This window comes from Lactuca virosa, chromosome 4 (assembly GCF_052849685.1).
Source record: "Lactuca virosa cultivar CGN04683 chromosome 4, Lactuca_virosa_CGN04683_v6, whole genome shotgun sequence".
NCBI classification, from domain to species: domain Eukaryota; kingdom Viridiplantae; phylum Streptophyta; class Magnoliopsida; order Asterales; family Asteraceae; genus Lactuca; species Lactuca virosa.
Window position 1 is genome coordinate 262,797,252 of NC_136429.1, and position 19,293 is coordinate 262,816,544.

At 40.9% G+C, this 19,293-nt stretch overlaps 1 protein-coding gene across 1 annotated transcript; it reads right to left on the minus strand.

Moving 5' to 3' along the window:
- Positions 1–9,904: 9,904 nt before the first annotated feature.
- Positions 9,905–10,309, minus strand: LOC145105857 (putative mitochondrial protein AtMg00820). Its single transcript, XM_079042940.1, has 2 exons — positions 10,141–10,309; positions 9,905–10,062 (listed from the first exon to the last, which is right to left on the minus strand). The coding sequence occupies exons 1-2, from the start codon at positions 10,307–10,309 to the stop codon at positions 9,905–9,907; spliced, it is 327 nt and encodes a 108-aa protein (XP_078899066.1).
- Between the last annotated feature and the right edge of the window lie 8,984 nt (positions 10,310–19,293).

Here is a 19,293-nt window from a genome sequence, read left to right on the forward strand (position 1 = left end):
CCTCTTTTCTAGCCCTTAAGGATATCTCACGAAAGAATTTCGGGACGAAATTCCCTCTAACGGGGGGATGATGTCACAACTAGCATTTTAGGGCCAGGATTTCCTATGCATGTACAATATATATAGTTCTTTGTGTAACGATGTGTTCAAATGCGAACCAGACTTCAATGATATATCAGTATATACATACAAAACTTGAATTTAGACGAAACTCCCTCGTAAAAGCTTTATACCTAATCCGATAAGCTATAATCACTCGACTTTGGGCCTTAACTCAAGTTCTCTCGGCCCAAACCCCCCCCCCCTTTATGGGCCGAAAATACTTCCATTTAGTATAATTGGGCCGAGAACCTTCATTTGGGCCATATTTGGGTCGAAAACTCTTCATCAACATAGTATTGGGCCGTAAACCTCCTAATGGGCCTTATTGGGCCATGAGGAATTATTCTAAGAATTAATTGGGCTAATACCCTTCATGGATCATTTATTGGGCTGAGAGCCATTTTTTTGGGCCTTTAAACCGAAATCAGCCTTTGGGCTTATGGTTCTCGGTTACACGTCAAACCCAAGCCCAACATTCCTTTCTTCTTCCCTATCATATTGGGCCGATCGGCCATTATAAAAAAAAAGAAAAAGGAGAAGCAAATGCATGGGGTGGACTCTTAGGTTGACAACTCATTATTGCATGGAAGGTATCCATGCGTGATGTCCACCATGTATCAAAGAATTGTCCAACAAACACCTAGGCTAGTCTCTCTCTTCTCTCTCCCCCTCCCATCGGCCGACCCCTCCCCTTAACCTCCCTCCTCACTCCTCATTTCAAACACCACTCATATTTACATCATCTTCTCTCTAAATCTTCAAGAACTCTCTCATTTTTCCTCCAAGAAATCGTGAGTTTGTGTGTTTCTTCAAAGGATCCTCTTGAAGTCTTTCATCCACTTGGTAAGTTGTAAACTATACTCAAGTTGTGTTACTCCATTTTATGCCAGATCATTCCTCATAACCATCTCTTTTTCATGATTAAGGTCCTAGAACACCAAAACTTCACCAATCTTTACAAAGAAGCTAGCTAGGACTGAAATCCTCCTTTATTTCCCTCTTCAAAACCGATCAAACCTCAAGGTGAGCTTCATACCCCTTTGTTTTCGTGATTTTCCATCTTTAGGGGGGGAATACAAGTTTGGTTTTGTGTAAAATCTTTGTATCTATGCTTGCATGTGTATATTTTCATGATATGTTATGTGATATGCTATGAAACCATGATAAACACTCATGAACTCGAAATTTCTTCCAGTTTTCGAAGTTATTAGTAAACAAGTCACTTTATGTAACTCCTTATGATGTTTGGAAAGATTAAACATGTTAAAAGTTACTAGAAAACCAATGAAAGTATACAAAGGGGCCATACTTGACAATAAAGATAAACAAAATGAGTTTTATTTGATATTCTCGGTTTTAAGGGGGCCTAAAGTGTCGTTTTTGATTAAAAAAAAATAGGCTTTTAATGTCATTCTTGGTATTATTGTGCCAAAAGTGTCATTTTTGATAAAAATGGGCTTTATTTGACATTCACGGTTTTATTAGGCCAAAAGTGCCATTTTTGATAAAAATGGGCTTTATTTGTCATTCACGGTATTATTGGGCCTAAAGTGTCATTTTTGATAAAAAAAAAGGGGGGGGGCTTTTAGTGTCATTCTCGGTATTATTGGGCCAAAAGTGTCATTTTTGATAAAAAAAAATTGGCTTTATTTGACATTCACGGTTTTATTGGGCCAAAAGTGTCATTTTTTATTAAAAATGGGCTTCTATGTCATTTTCGGTATTTTTGGGCCAAAATGGTTATTTATAACAAAAATGGGCCATTTACGACATTTTAAATTAAAATGGGCCGAAAGTGAACAAATAAACAAATACGGACCATTTTTGAATGCTTAAGTAAAAATGGGCCTTATATGACAACTTGACATTATTTGGGCCACGGTATAAGTTTTATGTGACTTGGACCACTCGAGAAAAATTTCGTTATAAATTGACTGTTGGATAACGACAGTAAAATAACGAGCTATTCCGACACTTTCAATAAAAATGTTATATTTTTGTTATCTATGGATTATAGTCAAAATTATACACTTGTAATAGTATTATTTTATACGATGAATGATAAAATACACTATTCGCGTAAATTTCGTGAAGGCTTTTGTGAGACGCACCTTCACCGTACCTACCTTAGTGTACACCGTAAGCCCTGTAGTTATAACCAGATTCTCCTGGAGGGAGAACAGGAATTTGTGTATAGATCTATACGGGGTTGACACCCCACACCTAAGCTGCATGCTACAGCTAGACAGGCCAGTCTAGGGTGACAAATGTCTTCTCAGAAACCGACGCCTGAAGAACGTCAAGGCAGGCACTCCGTCATATTAGTATGGTTATAACGACTCGCATAGAGAATAACAACACAATAAGTTTACGCAATATACATACTCTACTCATGTTACAAAGTACGAACCATACATTCCCTATTTCACGTTAAATTCCATCACTCGGGTCTCAGGGTTAAGACCACATTTTATTTTACAGATCAGAAAATATAAGATTTTCTGGGGAACACCCTCTATACTCTATCAACAATGATGCACATGTTATAATACAAGATTTGAAACAAAACCCACAAACTATTTATTTTAGAAAATATCGGATTTTCTGAAATTTACAAACCAATACAAAGTTTTCATTTAAACATACTTATGAACTCACCAACATTTTATATGTTGACGCTTTTCAAAATAACTTGTATTCTTAGTAACTCATTAAGCAGGTTGGCAGCTTTGGACTTTTGGGAATTTGCTGTATTTTTGTTTTCACCACACTTGTTATTTTTGGGATGTAATTTATGAATGGATACAATGATGCAAACCATGTATGTTGTTATATTTTATATATGGTGATGATGATTGTCTATGTTTCATTTATATACACTTGTTATGATATTACAAGATGAAGTCATTCACCCCCGGACGTTTCCGCCGTTCCGGTTCAGGGGTGTGACATTCATCAATTTCTTTTCCCTTATCTTTCTTTGATCCAGAAGCTACATTATCCTTCTGATCAATCTCTTCTTTCACATTAACATCCTCCTCTCCCCTTGTTTCGAAGGAGCACCGCTTCCCGAAACACCAAGGATTTGATTCAGTAGAGCAAACATTGGCTTAAGTTTTTCAGATAGAGCAAGGCGTATTGTATTATTGAATGGAGGAGACCTGGTCTCAAAGATTCTCAACAGTCGTTGATGAATTTCAGAATTGTGAGCCTTGACAGAAAACTTCTCCTCTTGCAGCCTAGTGACCTCAGATTTAGCATTCTTCAATTTTTCATTCAACACTTTTGCCTTCTGAGTTTGCTCTGCTAGGACCGCCTCATAGGCCATCAGTCTATCTGGACTGCTCTCCGACCCATCGGCACGTCTGGACCGCCTCTCAGGGCCTTCAGCCTATCCGGACCGCTCGTCGGGCCTTCGGCCTGACTAGTGTGCCCTAACCGGGTCTGCAGTTTATCCGGTCCGCCCTGGGTATCTTGGCCTACAGCACAAAGCAGGACCTGCCTCAACCCAATTCTCCAAACCAACAAACATGTGCACATAAATATCATATGCTAGCATGCAAGTACAGATCGTCATACAGATCTAACAGATCACTAACATGGCAACCATCCTATAACAAGGATACCGATATAACCGATCAATAACATAGCAACCATCCTACAACCAGGATACCGATCTAACCGATCAATAACATAGCAACCATCCTATAACGAGGATACCGATCTAACCGATCAATAACACAGCAACCATCCTATAACGAGGATACCGATCTAACCGATCTCTTACATAGCAACCATCCTATAACGAGTATACCGATCTAACTGATCACTAACATAGAAACCATCCTAAAACCAGGATGCAAATCATAAAGGACCACCCTTGGTGCCATAGACCCTGTTGATATAGTGAGAAGAACTCACCTCACAAGTAGCTCGAAGTGAAAAAATCAAACTCCACCAAATGCAGCTCCAAGTCCAACACCTACATCCACCAGTGATCCACTTCCATAAATTCCCAAATAAACAAAATACCCCCCAGAAGTCAAACTGGTCAACCCTTGGTCAAAGTCAAAGTCAACGGTCAAAGTCAACAATCCATGTTGACCCGAATCGTCGAGTACAGCTAGCCACTCGTCGAGTTCCTTAAGAACTCAGGAAGTCATAAAACCCTAACTGACTCGCCGAGTTTCCAACCAACTCGTCGAGTCCATGCGTGTCCAAATGTCGGGAGAAAACCCTAACTGACTCGTCGAGTCCTCATACTGACTCGCCGATTTCATGCAGAATCAGATACGGGCAACCTTCATCCGACTCGCCTAGTCGGCTATGCGACTCGTCGAGTTCATGCAGTCCATTTCTTATATAGATGTTTTTAAGCCACCCCAAAGCTCCATATTGCATATCCAACCTCATAGGGCATGGTTTCCACGTAAAGTTGCAAACTTTACATACATGCATGGTCCTAAATGCCAAAACTAGGCTAAGGGAAAGGTTAACTCAAAGGGAAGGGCCCAAACATGCCAAATCTCATAACTTTATAGCTATAAGGACCAAGGGGAGTCCAGATATGAAGTTACAATTTTAGATCTTGCTCAATACCTAAAATGACTCCCAAATATCCTGAAGATGGCTCTAAACTTAAGCATGAAGAGATCTAATTAAAGATAAGCCAATGTAACGACTTGTTGCCTTCAAAATGATGCCAAGATGAAGTAGAGTCAGATCCACAAGCTCCTCTTTGCCCTAAGCTCGTTATACTTCAAGCCTCCTTCACAAAATGCACCAAAAGCACTCTTTAATCCTTACAAACACTCAAGAACAAGGTCTAAGCTGTTTGGGGTTTCTACTAGCTGTCAAGAGGTGGTAAGAGGCTGGAGGAAAGGACTTTAGGTCCTTTAAATAGGGTGCAAACCCTAAAAATTAGGGTTTTATTCTCCAGCTCCTACTCGTCGAGTCGGGGTCCTCCGACTCGTCGAGTAGACCTCATAAAATACGCGGTCTGACCCGCTTCTACACGATGAGTTGGGGGCAACCAACTCGTCGAGTAGGTCCAAGAATATGACCTTTTGCTTTTATATTTTACACCTGGGAGTTGGGGTGTTATAAATTTATCAAGTTGGGTGGTGATGGTTAAGTTCAGATCGACATTATCAAGCTTGATATCAGCACCGATTTTTGATATAGCTTCTTTCTCAGCTTTCAAAGAAGAACTAAAACATTCAATAACCTTATTCACGTCTATTGTGCTCTTGTCCGAAGAGGTCCTAAAATTTGCCATGAATTCTTTGACTTCGGTTTGTAAGAGTAGAACCTTTTCCACAGCTTCGTTTATTTTCTTGTCTGAGGCTTAAGCAGCCTTAGTGGATTCTTCAATGACCTTGGAGTTTGCAGATGTGAGCATCGCCACAGTTGCTCGATGAGTAGTCAAAAGATTTTCCCACTTAGAAGAAGCAAAGGCTTGAGAGTGATCTAAGAGTGAGTCAAGCTTTTCTGTTAACTGCTTGAACTTTCCCTTTGTTATGGTAGCTTCGTCTTCATCACTGTTGATGTTAATATTGAAGGGCTAAAAAACGAAGTCCTCGATGGGTTCTTGTTCATCTCCAAACAGTATTTCTTCATCCTCATTGAAAGGAGAAGTAGTTGATGTGCTTGGTTCGAAAGTCACACCGATATTGGAATTTTCCCCCGGATCAGATGTGTTGGCAAGGATGCCTGAAGTTTGTATCTCCTCCAAAATGAATTTGATTACAGGGACTTTCGGTGGAGTTGAAACTGATGATGTAGTAGGGGTGGTTGAATCAGTAAAGATGGGTGAGGATAGAGGGATGGAAATCTGAGGAAGAGAAATTCCAATAGAACTCGTTGGTGGTAGGGGAACGATGGATGATATCGGAAATGTGGATGTAGTGGGTGAGGATGACATTGGTAATATAGGTGGAATAACAGGTGGTGATGGTGGAGTGGTAGTGAGGTTTAAAAATGGTTCTTTTAGAATGTTGCCAAAAATATCAAAAGTTGGAAAAGAGGAAGACGGTGGAGAAGATACCTTCGGAATATTGTCAGTAGGGTGGGCTGTGAAGTTGCAACTGTATCTTCCTCCTCATTTCAGAGTGTGCCATCCTCTTGAACTTCAGTAACAGTTCTTTCTTCTGATTCTTCTTGTAAAACCGGAGATAGAGATCTCAGTTTCTTTGTTGGCTTCTTTGTTTTCTTTAGAACTCTAACACTTTTGGAAGGAGCAGCCTTTGCCTTCCTTTTACCACCACACTTCGGTTTGTTGCATACATCAATCAACTTCCTAAGTTCAGCAGGCATTGTTCGAACACCAGAAGAGGGTAACTTCCGATACTCCCTCACAATGGCGTTGTCAAGTGGAACCTTTTCCAACATTTCGATTGGAATGGAACCAACAAAATCGAAGTTTCTGGGATCCGACCTCACAAATGTAGATGTTTGGAGTGTTGGAATCTCTGCCATTACAGAATTTTCATCAGAGGGACTTTAAAATGACCAAGAGCCCAGTTGACCACTATGGACCAGAATCGGGCACACAAGATTTCTGTGTGGCGAGAAGAGGAAATGGTGCTCTGAATCAGTTGAGTCCAAAAAACTGCCCCATAGTCAAGATTGATACAATGGTATAAGCCATAGTCTAGAGTGTAGAACATATTGCTTGCACTGTCAGACCCAGAAACTCTCTCTGACAGGATCTTGAACAGTATGGTAAATAACCCATTCTACATTGGGGTTAAGAAAGACTTTCTAAACTTGGAGATAAAAGGAGATGTCACTGGTGTAACCCATCTAGTAGAATGCTTTTGATAGATGCACAAGGGGAACTATTTCTGCCATAGTTAACGCCTTCATCAGTGGCGAGAACTTAATACAGTCAATCACAGGCCTAATCAATTCATTGTAGCGTGCGGAATCAAGGTCGATGATCATGTTCTGGTTGGGTTTGACAGAGAGCATGATGACAGAGGCAGACTGGTCGGCGAAAAAGACGTTTTCAGATGAACCTGCCATTAATGTTGTGAGAAAGACGATGAACAGTAGAGAGCAAGAGGGTTTTTGCTTTAAGAATTTGAGAATTGTGTTTGTGGTAAGAGAAAGTGAATCATTTGAAAACCCCTTTTATATGGTATATGATGAGTGGTGAGAGAAACCGCCATTTCATATTCGTGTACGCTAGGAAATCAACCAATAAAATCGTGCCAGCTAATCAATAACTGTCAAAAACTGTTACAACAACCACACAGTGTCAGGGAAATTCAAAAATCACGCCAAGATTTGGAGTTATCCAAAAGTCATTAGACATTTCGGATTCACCATGTTCTGAACTAGTCTTTTCGGAATTGTCGTTCTACCTTCCAGCACTGTAAACATCCATTCGGAATTGAAATCGGACTTGGTAAAATCACAAGGATTTTAGTGCAAGAGTATGCCAAGAAAAAGATATAAAGCAAATAATATGTGGGATTCAGTGATATCAAGCAATGTTGATATGAAAGGTTGATTGATCCCGGGCAGCAATCTCTTCCTTCTAAGTCAAGAGACTCTGAAGTGCTTGTGTGGTTTCCCGTTGAATTACGATCATCAGTTTATTGAGAAACTTTGAAAGGCTTCTTTTATTAAGGATTTAAAGGGTGGTTTCAGCTTCAACCAAGTTCTGAAACTTAACATAAGTCTGAAGATCTGAAAGAAGTACGTGTTTGACCAGTGTAGTCACAAAACAAGTAAGCTTGGGATATTCTTTTAAAGTAGCTGGATAAAATTGACATCTCAAAGAAAATAAAAATTGGATCTTGTTGGGTAGAAATGTCTTAGGTCGAGAACATTTCATTAAGATCATTCAAAAAAGAAAAAATAAGATTTCAAACACTCAAAGGTACAATCCAAAAGGTTTTATCCGTCAATTCATTGGGTAAATACCTAGAACAAAAGAGTGTTCACCGTCAATTCAGAAATGGTGTTAGGAGTTTTGGGTTTCACTCAAAATCATGGTTATAACAATTTCAAGATCATAAACACAGATTTTTTGTAACCTAGACCTCAGTGGTTAAACCTGAGAGTCTTAAGGGTTACGATACAGAATAATAGATTGGTAGTAGAATGGTTGTGAGTTTCACGAAATCATGTTGATAATGATTTTGTGATCATTTACAAGAGTTATGTAGCCCTATACCGAAACTGGTTTTGTTCCAATAATCAAGGGATTACGTGGAGGTTGAAATAAGATATGGTAGAAAGAAGTGATTAAGTCGACCAACAATTCCTTGTTGCAGACTTAAATTCAGAATTGAATTTAGAAACGAAAATATTTTTGATGTTTTTGAAAACACAAAAAAAAATGAAAATATTTTTGATATTTTTTAATTTTTGAAAAGAAAATACAGAAACAAATAAAATATTTTTGGAATTTTTGCTTTTCTGATAATAACGAAATTAAACAGTAACTTCAGAACATAAAAAAGTATACAAAAGTAAAGAAAATAATAAAAGACTTACAAAGATAAAAGGTTTCGGAATCCAAGTGTACAGTCGTTTCAAAACCATTACGAAGATCGGAGCAAGTCGGAAGTAAACATAGAATTCCGAACCATTCCGAAGCTCGGAACAAGTTAGAATATGAACAGTGAATTTTGAACCATTCCGAAGCTCGGAACCATTCGGAATGTGAAGAGTAACTTCCGAATAATGATCATTACGAAGTGTATTTCAGAATAGAGTCGGCTTCAATCATCCCTAACCCTTGTAAAATATGATTAAATTATGCTTCAGGTAGGGCCTTTGTGAAGATATCAGCTAACTAATCTGAGGATCTAACAAAATGAACTTCTACATTTCCATCCTCGACATGATCCTTTATGAAGTGGTATCTCGGTGCTATATGCTTTGTCTTGGAGTGTTGCAGTGGATTGTGGCAGATTCTTATGGCGCTTTCGGAATCACAATACAAGGGAATTCACTTCATATTGATTCCATAATCGCTTAACTAGTTCTGAATCCACACCACTTGGGAAGTGCATGATGCTGATGCGATGTATTATGCTTCAGCTGTAGATAGGGAGACACATGTCTACTTCTTAGATTGCCAACTAACAAGCTTGCCATCCAAAAACCGACATCCTCCTGATGTACTTTTCTGATCAAGACCGCACCCCCTTAAGTCAGCATCGGAGTAACGTTACACAAAGAAACCCGAATTGGATGGATACCATAGACCAAGAGAGGTGGTTCGCTTTAGATACCAGAGTATGTTCTTAACTGCCAACATGTGTGGTTCTATGGGATTCACTTGAAACCTGGCACAGTAACAAACAACAAACATGATGTCAGGATGACTAGAGGTTAAATATAACAAGGATCCGATCATCTGACGATATAAAGTGATATCTGTTGTTGGTTTATCAAGAGAAGGCGTGGGTTTCGTTCCGAATGCCATAGGGACTTTGACTTTTTAATCATCCACCATTCCGAATTTAGCAAGTAATGTCTTTATGAAGGCTTCTTGATTGATGAATATACCTTCTGAACTATGTCTTATATTTAAGCCAAGAAAAAATTTAATTTCACCCATATAACTCATTTCAAATTTAGTTTTCATTAATTTCCGGAATTCAACAGTTAAGTTGGGATCAACAGAACCTTGTTTGAATTTTGATTGTTTAAGAAAATGAGTCAGAGTTTCATACCATGCCCTCAGAGCTTGTTTAAGACCATACATTGCTTTATCCAAAATGTAACAATGATTCAAAAAAAATTCGTTCACAAAACCTGGAAGTTGTTCAAAATAGACTGTTTATTCAAGCTCTCCATTCAGAAATGCACACTTTACATCCATTTGATATACATCAAAAATTTTGTGAGCAGCATAGGCGAGAAATATGCAAACCGATTCAAGTCTAGCCACAGTTGTGAATGTCTCTTCGTAATCTATTCCTTCTTCTTGACAATAGCCTTTAACAACCAAACGTGCCTTATTGTGAATAACGTTCCCTTCTTTTTCCATTTTATTTCAGAATACCCATTTCATACCAACCACAAATGCATCTTCCGGAGTAGAAACCAATCGCCATACTTTGTTACGATCAAACTCATTTAGTTCTTCCTGCATAGATTGAACCCAATATGCATGATCAAGAGCAAGTTTAACAGTTTTAGGCTCAATTTTTGAGATAAAAGAGTTAACCATGCAAAATTCCATTTTAGAAAATAATGCAGTTTTCTTCGCTTTTTTTTAGCACGAGTAAGAACTCCTGATGAAGAATCTCCGATCACTTGAGATGGAGGATGATCTTTGGTCCATTTTGTCATTGGAGGATAGTTCTAATCATAGGCTGGATCAATTTCAGCAAAAACATATTCAAATTCCGATTGTGCATCCGAGTCATTATTTTCATTATTCTCCCCATGGAAGTTTGCATGTGACCCGACATTCAGAATTGATTTCTCCCCCTGGAGAGGAATATCGTTATGGAAGTTTTTAGTGGAGCTCTCCCCTTGGATTGGAGCATCAAAAGGTTTTGGCTGAGGTTCATTCATAATTGGTTGCTCAGGAGGAATCTCTATATCTTTAACATCTTCGTCAACAATCTTGATAAATTCATCCTCTTGATTATGTTTTGCGTTTGATTCCAAGGAAATTGCTTTGTTAGGTTCATCAAACAAATTTAGAAAATCCTCATATAAATTCATAAGAGGAATTGTCTTGGAATTCGTTGATGGAAAAATTTCCTCAGATTGACAATTTTCTTTTTTGATATTTCTTCATGTAATTGTCATCAAACGTAACGTAGTAGGTTTCCTCAATCTTCTTTGACTTCTTGTTCAAACTCGATATGCCTCTGATGTCAATGAGTATCCCAGAAAAATTCCTTCGTCAGCTTTCACATCGAATTTTTTCCGATTTTCTTTGGAATTGAATAAGAAGCACCTGGAACCAAACACATGAAAGAATTTAATTTTAGGTTTCCGATTATTCATAATTTCATATGGAGTAATTATCAATCGTTTGTTGATGTAGGAGCGGTTCTGAGTAAAACAAGCAGTGGCAATAACATCAGTCCAAAAATACAAAGGAAGATTCGTAAACGACAACATTGTCCTTGCAGCTTCACAACGAAAGCGATGTTGTCTTTCAACTACACTGTTCTGCTGTGGAGTGTAAGACGAAGATAAGGTGTGTGAAATCCCTTTACCGGTCAGGAATTCTTCAAACACATGATTTTTGAATTCCGAACTGTTCTCACTACGAATTTTCCGAACTGGCTTTCGTAATTGTAACTCAACCTGCTTGATGAAATCTATCAGCTTCTGTGTTGCGTCGGATTTCTGTCTAAGAAAGAGTACCCAGGTGAATCTAGAAAAATCATTGACAATAACCAAAATATATTTGTTACCACCAATACTCTCGATGGTTGAACGACCACATAGATCAATATGCAATAGTTCTAGTGATTCAATGATTTTGGTATTTATAATGGATGAATGACTTTTCATGCTTTGTTTTCCGAGCTCACAGGCAGCACATAAGTGTTCCTTTTCAAATTTCAAAAGAGGTAGTCCGCGTACGAGATCACCAATTACGAGCTTGTTGATATCCTTCAAGTTCAGGAGAGAAAACCTTCTGTGCCATAACCAACTATCATCCGAAGAGGCTTTCGTAAGTAAGCAGATAGAAGGTTTTCCTTGGATTGGATTTAGATTCAGAGAATACATCTCTTTTTTCCTTCTAGACTTCAGAAGAACAACTTTGGAGTTCTTTTCTATAATTTCTGAACCTTCTTCATCAAAAGACACTTTTAGACCTGTACCTACAACCAATTGAGAAACACTAATCACACTGTGTTGCAAGCCCTCAACATAAGCTACCTCCCGAATCGTGAATTCGCCATTTGTGATCATGTCATATCCTTTTATTTCTCCAGTGGCCTTGTTTCCATACTTCACTTTTCCGCCATCCTTTAATGTCCGAAACTCTCGTACTCCTCTTTCCTTCCTGTCATGTGACGAGAACAGTCACTATCTATGTATCATTCTGAATCATATTGTTCGTCACCTAACCTGCAAAATTTAGAGAGTTTTAGGAACCCAAACCAACTTGGCTCCTTGTGAGGATTTTTTTTGAACAGGGAAATTTTTTGTTTTGTCAACCCAAAAGGATTTTCTTTTCAAAGTACGATTCATCCCTTTATCCATTTTAAAAACCTTAACTTCGTTGTCACAAAGATTAATTTCAACAAAATTGGCATTTCGTTGAATATATTCTTTGAATTTTGGAGCCATTCATTTTGAAAACTCTTTTTCTTCCTTTTTCAATTTTGCTTGGTATTCTTTGAGAGTAATTTATGGTTCCGAAGCAAAATTTTTTTCAACCTTAAAATCTTTTTCTTTAGCACTTGGTTTTGAAATGTGTGATTTTGGTAAACAACTTTGATTGGAAGAAGAACTTGACTTTTGTTTTGGAATTTGAGATGAATCTTTATTTTGATTAGAACATCTTGACGTGTTGACAAAACTTTGATTGGAATTCATTTTCTTCCAAAAACGCTTTCTTTCACTCAAATACTTTCTATATCTAGCATTCAACTATCTTTTCTTTGTGATTAATTCCTCAGCGGATTTATGAATGTTAGCTTTTGGTTTTTCCTTTCTAATTGGTGTTTCATTCTTTTCTGATGACGTTTCACTAGAGACATCTTTTGTACCACTTGGTACTGCCTTATCGTAAAAAAGTCCACACGATTCATGGGTTTGAAACGTATTTCCCTTTTGTTTTCCAAGAGGTCGTTTCGGAAAGACCTTTTGTTTCATCTGTGTTGTCTATAGGCTTCGACCAGAAGAATTCATCACACCTTTTCGCATTATCATCAGCTACCAAGTATGTTAACTCAAAAGTATCATTTTTATGTAGTCCTTTCTTAACAAAAACTTGATTCGAAACGGTTTGAACTTTAGGAAAAATGGTTGCTTTTACTTTCAAAACTTTTGAGCCTTTATTTACAGTAATTCGAACAAGATCTATTGAGTTTTCAGAAATTAAGTTTTTCTTTTGTTCATCAAAATTTTGTACAAAAGTAGAACACTCAATTTCATCATCTACAGATATTTCACTCATTTCACTTTCATCAAATTCAGAAATATTCTCAGAATCAAGAGTATTTTCCGAATTCAATTTCTTGCATAATAAGTCATATTTCTGCATAACACTTAATTTGATTTCTTGTTTATCTTTTTCAGTTAAAACTTCTTTCAATATGTTTTTATGTTCTTTGGACTAGATATATTCTTCTATTTTCTCAAGTCCAACCCTGTAAGAATCTGAAACATCATCTGAAGAAACAATTGATTCACAATTATAGCATTCAACATCAATTTCATCTTCTTTTAATTCAAGAAAAGGTAAAATCATTTTATGCAAACCTTTACCAATTTCACAATCCAAATGAAGCTGAGTAATATTGAAATATAAACGTTTAGCAATCAAACAAAAAATGTTTCTCTATTTCATAAGTGCTCTATTGTCTCTCTTAAGGAAAATAATATCATCTCATGATCTAGTAAGCTCAACTTCCAATGCTTCTATTTTTTTTCTTCTCTCTTCATTCTTAAAAGTTACCTTGTTAAGTTTATCATTCAGATTAGAATTACTTATACGAGTTCTTTTTAAGCTATCACTAAAATCAGAAATCGTATAACGTAAATCATCCAATTCAGAATCATAACATGATGAAGGAATATTAAGATATTTAAGAATTGAATGTACCTTATCGAGCACCTTCCCGTACTCCTTCACTTGCTCCATAACTGTCTTTGCAGCAAAACAACTCTCTGACGCTTTTCCACCATCAGTTTTATATCCCCTCGGTTCTGAATTGCCACTCTGAACCATCAAACATGTGCATGCATAGTGTAACGACGTGAATTTTCAAAACAATTTTTCATTTTTCAAACATAACATTTCTCATTTAAATCATTTCAAACACAAGTGTATCAAATGTTATCACGGTAAAACACATCCCAGAATCTCAAATACAAAATCCTCTGTCAGTGTGTACAAATCATGCTAACGCCTTCTCGCGATCCTCACTAGTACCTGAAACACATATCACATAACGCGGTAAGCATAAATGCTTAGTGAGTTCCCCAAAATACTACATACAACACATAAGCCACTCGAGGCTGTAGCTCTATGAGACCTTCCGGTTAATGTGTCTCAGGGGCCTTCCGGTCCCACAATCCGAGTAGACCTTCCGGTCCTACTCTGTTGACCTTCCGGTCCATACCATGTTCACCTTCCGGTCCATACCATGCTACTCAAAACATACATAACATATACATATCACATAGCAACATATATCACATACTCGTCATAGCACATAAGACCTTCCGGTCACACATAATTACCACTCTAGGTAAGGTATAGTGAGAAGACTCACCACGTATGATGTCTAGTAAACTCTCATGCTCGATATCCCCGATCTAGCCTCCGCCTAATCACATAAAGTAATTTATCTCTAGTTAACAACGATTCTCATAGGCTAGACTAATCCCTTCCTATAATCTCCCAGAAGGGAAAAAGACCATTTTACCCCTCCAATGGTCCAAATATCCACATGCTGACCAACCCTAAAAGTCAACGAAAGTCAACGGTCCAACTCTGACCAGACTCGCCGAGTGCACTTGGGGGACTCGGCGAGTCCATACATGTCCGCTGACTCCTCCTAAGGCCTCACTCGACTCATCGAGTTAACCTCTCAACTCCACGGGTTACCACTGGTCACGAATCGCGGGGCAACTCGATCCGACTCGTTGAGTCCTCTTATGGACTCGGCGAGTTTCCTCCATGGCAACACTCATTTGACCTTCTGAGGTCAGATCTGTTTCTCTAACTTATAGATCTAACCTTCTAACACCCAAAAATCACGTAAAGGTCCAAACTTTATGCTCATGCAACACTCATATGGCTCTATTTGATGAATTAGTTCTAATATGACAACCATGATCCAAAACCCAAAAAGGGACTGCATAAAGCTGGATGCTTGGGGATCTCTGGACCTCTCAAGGTCCAGATCTAAGGTCTATTTCACATTGGGACTTCTCATGATCTTATTCCAACTCAAGAAAGGGTAAAGAAACCCTTGATTCAAGAAGCCTACACAATAAAGAAGAAAAGGGCCGAATTGCTACCTCAAAGTGAAGCCTCCTTGCTTGAAAGTCTCAGAACAACAACCTCCTTTGGTCCTTCTTGCTGGATCACTTCTCCTCCTTAGAAAAATCACAACAAATGGTTCAAGATGGCTCTCTCTCTCACTACACAAGCTCAAATATGTTAGGGTTCTTTTCTCTGAAAGGGTGGCCGCAAATGAAGGCTATAAGGACCCTTAAATAGGGCACAGTCCCAAGGATTTAGGGTTTCTGCCAACAGCACGGACTCGTCGAGTCCATTCACTGTCTCGTCGAGTCCACTCATTAATCCGAGTCATCATTCGCGATCCTACTCAACGAGTTAGGGCATCAACTCGTCGAGTCACTCCTCATAACTCAAATAAATAATCAAATGACCATACCTGGGAATCCGGATGTTACAATTCTCCCCCACTAGAATCAGACTTCGCCCTCGAAGTCTTACTCAAATAACTCCGGATGCTGCTCCCGCATCTCCGACTCCGTCTCCCAGGTCAGCTCGGACCCTCTCCGATGCTGCCACTGGACCTGAACCAGGGGAACCTCCTTGTTCCTCATAACCTTGATCTTCAATTCCAAGATCGCGATCGGCCTCTCAGTGTAGTTCAGGCTCGCATCTATCTGAATATCCTCTAGCGGCACTACCGTCGTCTCATCGGTTATACACTTCCTCAACTGGGATACGTGGAAGGTATCATGAATCTGACCCAACTCCTCGGGTAGCTCTAAACGGTATGCTACCTTGCCCACCCTGGCAATCACTCTGAAAGGACCAATGTATCGGGGCCCCAGCTTGCCCCTTTTCCTGAATCGGATCACTCCTTTCCAAGGAGATACTTTTAGGAGTACGAAATCTCCCACCTGGAACTCGAGCTCGGATCGCCGCCTGTCCGCGTAACTCTTCTGGCGGCTCTGGGCTGTCAGCAATCTCTGCCTGACCTGTTGTATCTGCTCAGTCGTCTTAAGCACTATCTTAGTGCTACCCATCACTCGCTGCCCCACCTCGCCCCAACAGATAGGGGTCCTACACCTCCTCCCATACAACAGCTCAAAGGGAGGCATACCAATACTCGAATGGTGGTTGTTTTTGTAAGAAAACTCAGCCAAAGGTAGGTATGTATCCCAACTTCCACCGAAGTCCATAACACATGCTCGAAGCATGTCCTCAAGCGTCTGGATCATCCGTTCACTCTGCCCGTCCGTCTGTGGGTGATCAGCAGTGCTGAAGTGCAATCTCGTGCCCAACTCCTCATGAAACTTCTTCCAGAACCTGGAAGTGAAATGTACATCTCAGTCTGACACAATCGAGATCGACACTCCATGCCACGACACCACCTCCCTCACATATATCTCTGCCAACCTCTCTGCAGAAGAGCTCTCACTAATAGCAAGGAAGTGAGCGCTCTTCGTCAGTCGGTCCACAATCACCCAAATTGCATCAACACCCCTCGCGGTCCTCGGCAATTTGGTGATGAAATCCATAGAAATATGTTCCCACTTCCATTTGGGGAACCTCTAATGGCTGCAATTTTCCATGCGGACGCTGGTGCTCGGCCTTAACCCGGCGACAGGTCAAGCACCTCTCTACTACCCATGCAACATCCCTCTTCATACAGGGCCACCAGTAGTCTCTCTTCAGGTCCAAATACATCTTAGTGGCCCCGGGATGGATCGAGAATCTCGATCTATGTGCCTCCTCCATCAGAGTGCTACGTGCCCCGCCCGTATACGACACCCAAATCCGACCATGAAAGGTCATAAGCCCTCGGCTATCCGTCACAAACTCGGATACCTGTCCAATCACCCGCTCTCTTTTGCGGTTCTCCGGTCTCACAGCCTCTGCCTGGGCCTCCCGAATGATATCCAACACTGGAGTCATCACCGCCATCCTCATACATATATCTCGAATCGGGGCACTCTCCGCCCTGCGGCTCAGAGCATCGGCTACCACGTTAGCCTTGCCCGGGTGGTACAAGATCTCACAATCATAATCCTTTACCACATCCAACCATCTCCTCTGGTGCATATTCAGGTTGGGCTGATCCATCAGATACTTCAAACTCTTGTGGTCCGTGTATATGGTACACCAAACCCCATACAAATAATGGCGCCATATCTTGAGGGCGAACACCACTGCCCCCAACTCCAAATCGTGGGTGGGATACCTCGTCTCATGAGGCTTCAGCTGCCTCGATGCGTATTCTGTCACGTGCCCTCTCTGTATAAGCATCGCACCCAACCCCGATATAGACGCATCACAATACACCACGAAATCCTCCATTCCCTTCGGAAGGGCTAACATCGGCCAACCCCAGAAAACTCCTTATCTCAGTGGGGGATCTCGGCACCTCCCAACTCATAACCGCCTCGATCTTGGCCGGATCGACCAATATCCCATTCTGATTAACGAGGTGTCCCAAGAACTGGACCTCCCGTAACCAGAAATCACACTTGGAGAATTTGGCATAAAGCCTCTCCGATCTCAACACTCCAAGGATCTCTCTCAGATGCTCCTCATGATGCTCTCTGGATCTCGAATACACTAGAATGTCGTCGATGAACACAATCACCGAACGATCCAACATCGGCCTGCATACTCGGTTCATGAGGTCCATGAAAACCGCTGGTGCATTGGTGAGCCCAAAAGGCATCACCACGAACCCGTAATGCCCATAACGAGTCCTAAACGCCGTCTTCTGTATATCCTCATCACGCACCCTCATCTGGTGATATCCAGACCTCAAATCTATCTTGGAAAACCAAGACGCACCCTGCAACTGATCGAATAGGTCGTCGATCCTCGGTAATGGATAACGGTTCTTGACCGTTAACTTGTTCAACTCCCAGTAATCAATGCACATCTGGTGTGAACCATCCTTTTTCTTGACAAAAAGGATCGGCGCTCCCCACGGCGAGCTACTCGGTCGGATGAATCCCTTCCCCAACAGCTCCTGAAGCTGTGAGGATAACTCCTGCATCTCTGGTGACGCAAGGCGATAGGGTGCCTTGGCAATAGGTGATGCCCCGGAATCAAATCGATGCGAAACTCCACCTGCCTCTCGGGAGGCACACCCGACAACTCCTCGGGGAAAACATCCGGAAACTCTCGCACTATCGGTACCTCACCAACAGAACTCGGCCTCTCCGCGGCAACTCGCGTGTCCATCACATAGGCTACAAACCCTCTACAACCCTGCTGTAGACTCTGTCTTGCTCTGGCAGTCGAGCAAAATGCTGACCCAGATCGGGTACCCTCGCCATACACCATAAGTACTCCCCCACTGGGGTCTCGTATGGTCACCAACTGACGCTCGCAGTCGATAAGAGCTCCAAATCGGCTCAACCAGTCCATGCCCACGATGACACAGACATCCCCCATCGCAATCGGTACCAGATCTATCGGGAACTCAACCCCGAAAATCTCGAGTACACATCCTCAGATCACATCAGTAGCATACACCGCTCGCTCGTCGGCTATAGAAACTCATAGATGTCGACTCAACGCCTCTCTTCGGATACTGATGTGCTGACTAAACGCTAATGACACGAAAGATCGACTCGCACCCGAGTCAAATAACACCAAAGCAGGTACAGAACTCACAAGAAAAGTACCTATGCATACCACCATATAAGCACAAAATATCCCTGAAGTAGCAGGTGCAGATCCCTGTGCTGGCCGGGCCTCGGTAGCTCTAGCAGCAGGTGCAGATCCCTGTGCTGATCCCTGAAGTAGCTGTGGGCACTCGGCCTTCCGATGGCCAGTCTGGTTGCAATGAAAGCAAACCATAAATCCCTTGGGGCAATCCTTGGCTATATGCCCCTCCTTGCCACATTTGTAGCAAGCACATGCTCGACAAACTCCATCATGTCCCTTACCACACTTCCCACAAGTGCGGCCCTTCTGGCCTCCAGATCTCGCATCGGCGGGCTTTGCCCGCTTGGCTGCCGGCTGAGACTGCACCGGCCGCCTGTCCCTCCTCTGAGACTCGGCCTCCTCCCTGG